Source organism: Theobroma cacao, chromosome 10, assembly GCF_053813885.1.
Source record: "Theobroma cacao isolate CCN51 chromosome 10, ASM5381388v1, whole genome shotgun sequence".
Lineage (NCBI taxonomy): Eukaryota > Viridiplantae > Streptophyta > Magnoliopsida > Malvales > Malvaceae > Theobroma > Theobroma cacao.
In genome coordinates, this window is record NC_142648.1 from 3,692,481 (window position 1) to 3,701,591 (window position 9,111).

Sequence of the window (9,111 nt, forward strand, 5' to 3'; positions counted from 1 at the left end):
TTTGATTTGAGAAAGAGCAAATTCAACTATTTAAGTAAAGTAATTCATGCAACTATCATTAAACTTATCACGTGTATGTCATAAATATGACTAAATGATGAAAAGTTGTAAATATAGGTGTAATTATAAAATTAATAATAATGTTAAGGTCCAAGATTTGAATGGTTGTTTATTTTTAAGTTATTTACACCCCTAAATTTGCTTGTGTGCCTAATTGTTAAGAGTGAGAACACTAATTCAGCTTCATTTTTTGTTTCTTTCATTAAATTTATTAAAAATTTTGGTTGCTCATAAAGTTAATTAAAATACTGTTTTAAGAAATATTTTTCATTTAAAGTAATTTTCTATCAACTTCAAAAAAAAGAAAAATACAATATTTATAGATTTCTTTCTACAAATGTCAACATTTTCCTTTATATAATATTTAACTTTAATTTGATGTAGAAAAGATAAAAAAAAATAAAAGACATAATGTTCCAAAAAACCCTAAACTATTTTTAAGAAATCAAATAAATTCTTATTCTTATATTACATTCAATCAAGCTCATGTACTTTTATTTTGGGTTAAATAAACTCTTATAATTAATAATTCACTAATTGTCATTAGTCAAAATACTAATTGTCATTTTATATTCACATGACACTAACATAACATTGATGGTATTAATCTAGAGAGTGAAAAATGTCACATGGTTATGCTATTATGTCACATTAGCATGTCAAATCATAATCAATTATAATATGTTAGTATTTCACGTTAGCACCACGTGACATATGACAAATGGTATTGTCTAAATATTTATTTGATTCAAAATAAAAATATAAGAGCTTGATTGAACGTAATAAAAGTATAAGAGCTTATTTAAATTTTTCTAAACAGTTTACGGAGTTTTAGATATTATTCAAAAAAAAAATAATGAGATGGTAATGACATGGCTATTTCATAGGAATGGTAATAGATACCTTGTTATAGAGTACTCGCAAGTGCTCGACCTAGTTATATAAGATTAAGGTACCCTATAAACAATGGTGTTTGGATTCGAACTCGTATCAACAATGGTGTTTGGATTCGAACTCGTATAAAGAGGGAAAAACACTCACGACCTTTACCAACTTTGTAAATAATTCATTTTATCATATATTGACAAATATATGAAAAATATATTTAGTCAAATTATTTATGTGATAATATTAATATATTTAAATTAAAAAATTATTAAATTATTAATTATGTTTAAATAATATGAATATCATATCATATTACAAAAAAAACATAATTACTATTATATATACTTTTAATATAAACATATTTACTTTCTATTTTGTGTTAACTTTACAAAAATTATAATTTATAAAATTATTAATTATAATATATATATCATTGTTTATATAAACATATAATATATATATACTTAAAGAGAGGCTGTAAGATTAGAATAGTTTTGAAATATAATTATTTTTTTAATTTCATATAATTAAGGACAAACACATATAGTTAATTAAATTAATTCATGAAATTTTTATCTCTGGCACTAGCAATAAGATTGCGTAATTCTTCAAAAAAAATTAATTCATAAAACTATGATTATTAATTAATTTGTAATGTCTTTTAATATATATTCTTTATATATAGTGTTAATTTATAAAATATATAATTATTAAATACTTTAAATATAAACATATTTACTTTCTGTTTTATGTTAACATTACAAAAATTATAACTTATAAAATAATTAATTATAATATATATACACCTTTGTGCATATAAACTTATAATATATATATTTAAAAAGAAGTCGTGAGATTAGAATAGTTTTGAAACCTAACTATTTTTTTTTTTTTTTGGTAATTTCATGTAATTAAGGACAAACTCATATATTTGATTAAATTAATTCATAAAACTATAATTATTAATTAACTTGTAATATCTTTTAATATATATTTTATATATATACTTTAAATATAAACATATTTACTTTCCATTTTGTATTAACATTACAAAAATTATAACTTAAAAAATTATTAATTATAATATATATATATATATATATATATATATATATATATATATATATATACACACCTTTGTTTATATAAGCTTATAATATATATACTTAAAAAGAAGTTGTGAGATTAGAATAATTTTAGAACTTAATTATTTTTTTTATTTCATGTAATTAATGACAAAACTATATAGTTAATTAAATTAATTCATGAAACTATGATTATTAATTAACTTTTAATGCCTTTTAATATATATCATTTATATATTAGATTTATTTATAAGGAATATAATTACTATTAAATATATACTAAAATATTTTTAGTATATATATTTTAAATATAAATATATTTACTTTCTATTTTATATTAATATTACAAAAATTTTAACTTATAAAATTATTAATTACAATATATATATATCTTTGTTTATATAAATTTATAATATATTCACTTAAACAAAAATTATGAGATTAGAATAGTTTTAGAATCTAGTTATCTTTTTAATTTCATGAATTAAAGATAAACTCATATAATTAATTACATTAATTCATAAAACTATAATTATTAATTAACTTATAATGTCTTTTAATATATACAAGTTATATATTGTCTATTATATACATTTATAAAAAATAAAATTATTATTATATAATTTAATAATTACAAAATAACAAAATAATATTGATTTTATTTATAATTTAATAATCTTAATATATAAATAGGTAAACTCTAGCTGCTCTTTTTTATTTTTTTTCTTTTCTTTACCTATCCACATCCGCTCCTTCCTTCTTCTTTTCTTCCTCACTGCTCGAGTTCTCAGTGCTCAATCCTAGCCACCGATCCTCCATTCAGGTAAATCTCGTCTCTTTTATATTTCATATTTGGGAAGCTATTGTGCCCAAAATTTGGTGGCTTTTTAGCCTAAACTTTGATATTTTTTTATTTTTTATTTTTTATTTGAGAAGGAAGGCTGTATGTTTATGACCATTAAGATCAGGGCACACAGAATGCAGTTCTGGGTTTTCTGCAAATAAAGGAAATATAACATGGCAGCCATGCTTTTAAGTCACTAGCATTCCTCCAAAGGGGCTTCAGGACAAGTATGATAGCTTTGCCCAACTCGTAGCCAAAATTTACCCCACTGAAACCATGCCCTCAGTGGCTGAAATGAGAGACCTTCTTGCTTCCATGTAAAGGCAGAATTTTCCCTCTGTACAATCTTTTGTGGTTCCATTTGAAGTTAGAGAGCTGTAGTAGCTTTGCTGTAATTATTCTTGTTGTTAACTGTAATAGACAATTTTCTCTAGGGTTGAGCAAAACCATAGTAAATCAATTACTCACTTAAATTAAATACGATTTGGGTAAAACAGTTTAGTTTAATTGATCCACTAGATCAATTGGTTCAAAATATTTAATTTAATTAATTTTTTAATTCGTTCTCAAATTTAAAATTTTTAAATCAATCTACTCTAAAAACTAAATTTATTTTTTATAATACATTTTTTATATATTAATATATATATATATTTTTTTATATATTAAGAAGAATTGGTAGTAAACTTAATTAATAATATACTTAAAATATATTAAGTTATTATATATATATGTATACAAATTATAATTATTCTAATTTAATTTTATTTTTATTTATTTATTTATTTATAAATCTGTATTAATATGAAATTATAAATTATATAACTTATATGTTAATATTATAATATATAATAGTAAATATCTTACATATTAATATGTTATAATTATTACACTTTAATAATAATTCATAATATAAAATATTATGAATATATATATAATTATATAAACATTATATATATATACATATAATATATATATATATAATTGTATAAACATTATATATATATATATACTTAATTTATACATAAACATTATTATAATTTATAATAAATTTTATTTATATAATTGCACTTAATAACGTTATTAATTATCACTTTAGTTTTTATAACATATTGTTTATAATTAGTTATTATTTATACAAACTTTGATATATAACATTATAACTTATAAGTTTGTCATTAATTTTATATATACATAATAAAGCAAGATTTTATATATATATATATATATATATATATATATATATATACATAGATTTAATTTATACATAAATATTATTATAACTTATAATATACTTTATTTATATGATTACACTTAATAAATTTTTTAGTTGTAGCTTTAATTTTTATAACATATTGTTTATAATTAGCTATTATTTATATAACCTTTGATATAAAAATTAAAATATTATAACATATAAGTTGTGTCATTAATATTATATATATAATAAAGTAATATATTATATATACATATATTTAATTTATACATAATTTGTATATATTATAATTGTGGATGAAGTTTATAAGTTTTCATATTATAATTTATTAAAAAAGTGATAAAATTTTAATCCATTGATCCAAAATCAAACTAACTAAATCAATTCTATATTTGGTTGTCATTTATGTTTGGTTAATTTTAATTATTTTTTTTAATATTTAATCAATTTAACCTCTAGGTATGATGAACTAAACCATCCAATCCACCCACCTACTCACCCCTAATTTTCCCACCTCATATTTCAATTTATTTCCAAATCATCCATTATATTCATTCATTATTGAATAGAAGTTAATGTTGTATCATGTTCAATGTAAATAGTCGTTGCTCTGCTTTTAATTTTTAAAAAAATTCCTCCAAGGGAGTTTATCTTCTTTCTTGGTTTCTTTTTTTTTTTTTTTTGTGTTTCAATTATTTAAATTTTATTATTTATGTGATTTTATAAATTTAATTATTAATAAATTATATAAATATGTATAAAAAATATTATTATATATAAATATGGATATAAATTCAAATTTAGATAATTTGACATTTAAAAAGAATATTTTAATATTATTTTTTTAATAATTAAATTTTTAAATGAATTTTTATAATTATTAAATAATAAATATATATTAAAAGTTGAGCTAAAGGTAATAATTTTTAAAATTATTTAAGTAGTTAATAGAGATATAACTTTATGTATTAATAAGGTTCCGATTGGGTACCTCAATTATATCTGCAGGTACCTTACCTGTTGCCCAATAGCCTCCAAAACCAAAAACAAAAGAAAAGATGAACAGCACGAGATTTCTATTCAGCAATGGCGTCGTTTCACGCTTCTCCGAGGCTCCTCCTGTCACCACCTTCCTCGAATCCCTTCCAGGTACTCAATTCAATTACCTCTCCATTTCTTCAATGAATTTTTGTTTCAGTGAACAAATTTTGGTTCTTTTTCCTTTAATCAAAAACTCATTGAAAATTTTGCAAAAATTTTATTTAATTGTATAAAATTCTGTGCTTTTTTGTGTATTTTCCTCTCAGGGGCGTACACGACAACCAGAACACACGAAAATGGATCGACCCTTTTGTTTTGGGAAAGGCATATAACACGACTAGCGAATTCTGCAAGAATCCTACTAAATTCAAAGCCTGAACTCATTTTCAAGCCAACCAAGAAATACCCATTGTTTTTTTCTCCCTTATCAATCACTTCATCAATGAAATGGGAGTCGAGGATTCGATCATTGGTTAATAATTCAATGAACCAAGTGTTACCCATAGCTCTGAAGGAGAGGTCTGATGGGGAGGAGTTGGCAGTTACAGCTCTTGTTTGTGGGGATTTTGAGAAGCTGAAGGAAATGAAGAATGTGGGCGATGATGATGGATTTTTTGGTGTTCTTGATGTGCATTTGCATGTAGGGAATTATGTTCCTCCGGTGTTCGGTATAGAAGAAAATGGGGCACATTTGGCTTTGGTGGGTCGTGGTAGGGATGTTGCGGCTGCTAAGTATTCGGCCTGGGTAAGGTTCGTATTGCATTTGAAAGATAAGAAGTTATAAATTTTCAAGGAGATATTGAAACTTTAAGATGGAGGTGGGAGAAAAATGGCAATTTTGACTTATCTAAATACCTGTTGGGTTTGTTATTATTCTTTTGTTTGCTTCTAACATACATGTGAGGATATTTATATTATTGAACTTTTGGTTTTCTTATTTCTTGTTATTATCCACTGTATGAATATTAATTTTAGCATTTTGCATTCTAGGCAGGTTAAGAATGCCATTGGACAAATTGAGGCCTCCTTCGGTAACTGAGCTCTTGTTGTCAAATGATGGTGATCGGATACTTGAAGGCTGCATAACCAATTTTTTTGTCATTTGCCGAAGGGTGAGTGGCTAAGAATTCAAAATCTACGTTTGGAGGTGGGTTTTGCTTTTATAAACTTTGATTAGATCAGATGGGTGAGTTCTATATTAGCAATAAGAATTATTTCATGACTTGGCAGCACTCAGCATTTAAGTTGGGAGAATGATTACATGACCTATGAATGACGCTTGGACATCTTTCATGTATTAAATGATTTTCTGGTTATAGATGCTAACATGTTGAGGAAGTTTTGAATAGCATGGTGTTCTTGGCAAATCAAATCAGCATGGCTCAAATGCAGAAAATAGTGACTTTCAAGATCTTTGCTGCTGTTTTCAATCCTTTATTGTCCTTTTTTTATAACTTTGGGGTTTTTTCATTTATGCTTGTGGTGGAGCTGTGTGCATGTGGCTATGGGTTTTTATGTGGTTCCTTAGTTTTTCCTCTTAAGTTTTATAATTTATATTGTGCTGTGGAATATGCTTTTAGGATAAGAGTGAAGCTGAGGGGAACTTCCCTCATGATTATGATAGTGCATATTCTGTTGAAGTACAAACAGCACCTATTACTGAAGGTGTCCTTCCAGGAGTCATACGACAACTAGTTATTGAGTAAGCGCTTCTCTTGGCTTCTAAAATTTTATTATCTTTTATTAGTTCTAAATCAGCTGATGGAGGTATCATGTAGCACTATAGCAACAAAGTTTGTTGCAACATATTTAAGTCATTGGATTCATTTACAATCATTTTAGTTGCTTAATCGCTTATGGCTTCTTGATCAAGTGGCACACCCCACCCCCTTGCCCTTCCTTTTTCAAAAGGCTTGAGGTGGAAGGTACTGAGTTTGATTAATGCTGGCTAGGTCCATAGGAGACTTCCGAAATGTGAAGAATTATTTCCATTTCATTATTAAGTTCATGCTTCCTGCTTACTAGGTGGCTAACATTTGGTAGATTCATTGAAGTAAATAACCATCAACCTGTTATAGCACTTGACAGAAGAGTGAGAAAACTTTCATCAGTTCAAACTTCCTAATGCAAATTAAACTAATAAACTGCTTCTTCCTAGGATCTACCACACTTAATGATGAAATTTTTTATCCGTGCAGAGTATGCTTGAGCAAGGGTATCCCTGTGCGTGAAGTTGCACCATCATGGGAAAAGCATGGACTTTGGGAAGAGGCTTTTGTTACAAGTAAATTATTTTTTCATTCATTCAATTCTTTGAGGTTACCTTTTACCATCATTTTTCAGAGGGATGCCATCACTTTTATATGTTGACATCTCCCTTTTGCATTTTTTCATTGCTATTGACTTTTTCCATGTGATTAGACTAGGTGCACTCATATGAGGTCTATTCAGCTGCCACAAAATTAATATTTCTTAGGGTGGACCAGCAATTAGGATCTAAACAAGTGCTGAATTTTAAGTCTAATCTCTACACTTTGATTTGTATCTCAAGGCTGAAGTTTAAACAGAAAAATCAGTTGAAACTTTTTAACCATGCAAAGCTGTTAATAATCCTTCAGTTTTCTATTTTTCCCCACTGTTTTGTTTAAGAGACAAAATTGGCCCAACAATAGATGTCTAGTTACAGTGGAACTTTGAAATAGAGGATGGCGATTATCATGTACCCTAGCAGAGCAATTGTTCAGTTGTGGTTACAAAATGGATTAAAATTGAACATTTCCCTTTTTTATTTAATCTTTCTTTTGTTGTCCGATATGTAGGTTTTTGTTTTTAACTTCAACGTTTTTATGCTATCCACTTTTCATGATTTGATTTTAGATCGTTTTACTATAAACAATTCTTGATAAGCAGAATTTTTTTAGATAGCTTGAGAGTTATACAGCATGTTGAGACAATTAAAGTTCCAAGTTCATGGGAATCTCTTGGTACAAAATGTTCTGAAGGAATATCATGGATGGAGAAAAAATTTGAGGTGTGATCTTTCTTACAACAGCATTAGTGACCTGGGATTTTAAATGGTGCTGTTTTCTCATAATTACTTCTTTTTTTTCATTGAAATCAGCAGGGTCCTGGGATGATCACAAAAGTCATACAGGTAAAATTTGATGAGCAGGTTATTTAACTATACCATGTAGGACAAAAAGTGAATGTGTGAAACTGTTGCATATATTAGGAATAAAAGAGATGGGAAGCTACAAATTGTTTAGAACATTAAAGTATAGAATGCCATTTTGCACCCAACATGGGAAAAAAAAAGTTGCTTCATTTTTTTTAATCGTTTGTTTATGTTTTCATGGAGGAGCAGAAAGAGATCATAGAGAGAGCCTGCATGGAAAGCTACCCATTAAATGAGTTCCTATAACAGACAATGGATTTTAATGTGTTGTAAGATCTTTATGCGCAAGCAAGACAAAAACCTTGTATAGTGTGGCATCGATCCCAAAGCTGATGTTATACTTGCATCACAAGCATGAATTCCAGGTGTGAGTTTCTTGTGCCTGTTGCACATGCTGGGTAAATATTTATCAGGTTGAGGAGCTGCTACTTGATTTCAGGACTTACATAATTAAAACTGAAATTTTATTGGAACAGAGGTAACTTTGTTTGCCTTTAGCTTAAAGTATTCATACATGTACAGTCAGCCTTTTCTAATTTTTGATTGTTTGATCAGTTGGCTGATTAGAGGGGTCCTTCCCAGACTTTTGACCAATCATGTGGCTTGTAAATCGACAAGAATTATACTTCCATTTTGGATATACACTGGGTCATTCTTGTTTTTGCCTGTTCTTTGCTTGAACTGTTTTATCTCTACTCAAAGTGGCTTTACAGACCTTGTGTTGATACCCTTTGATTTTACAAGAGAATTGTCCCCCTCTCAGGCAGAAATGCAAATTTTCAAACACAGTACACAGGCACAC

General features: G+C 26.5%; 1 protein-coding gene across 4 annotated transcripts; it reads left to right on the plus strand.

Moving 5' to 3' along the window:
• Positions 1 to 2,761: 2,761 nt before the first annotated feature.
• LOC18586330 (D-aminoacid aminotransferase-like PLP-dependent enzymes superfamily protein) lies at positions 2,762 to 8,971 on the plus strand. Of its 4 annotated transcripts, none has more exons than XM_088810699.1 (10): positions 2,762 to 2,856; positions 2,970 to 3,194; positions 5,102 to 5,242; positions 5,401 to 5,884; positions 6,129 to 6,246; positions 6,715 to 6,836; positions 7,333 to 7,418; positions 8,056 to 8,165; positions 8,256 to 8,288; positions 8,499 to 8,971. In XM_088810699.1, exons 3-10 carry the CDS (start codon positions 5,152 to 5,154, stop codon positions 8,553 to 8,555), a joined length of 1,101 nt encoding a protein of 366 aa, XP_088666825.1. In that variant the 5' UTR covers positions 2,762 to 2,856; positions 2,970 to 3,194; positions 5,102 to 5,151; the 3' UTR covers positions 8,556 to 8,971. The 4 variants fall into 4 exon arrangements, with proteins under 4 accessions (XP_088666825.1, XP_088666828.1, XP_088666826.1 ...); XM_088810702.1 differs by having other exon boundaries at positions 8,259 to 8,288; XM_088810700.1 differs by having other exon boundaries at positions 2,974 to 3,194.
• Positions 8,972 to 9,111: the final 140 nt, after the last annotated feature.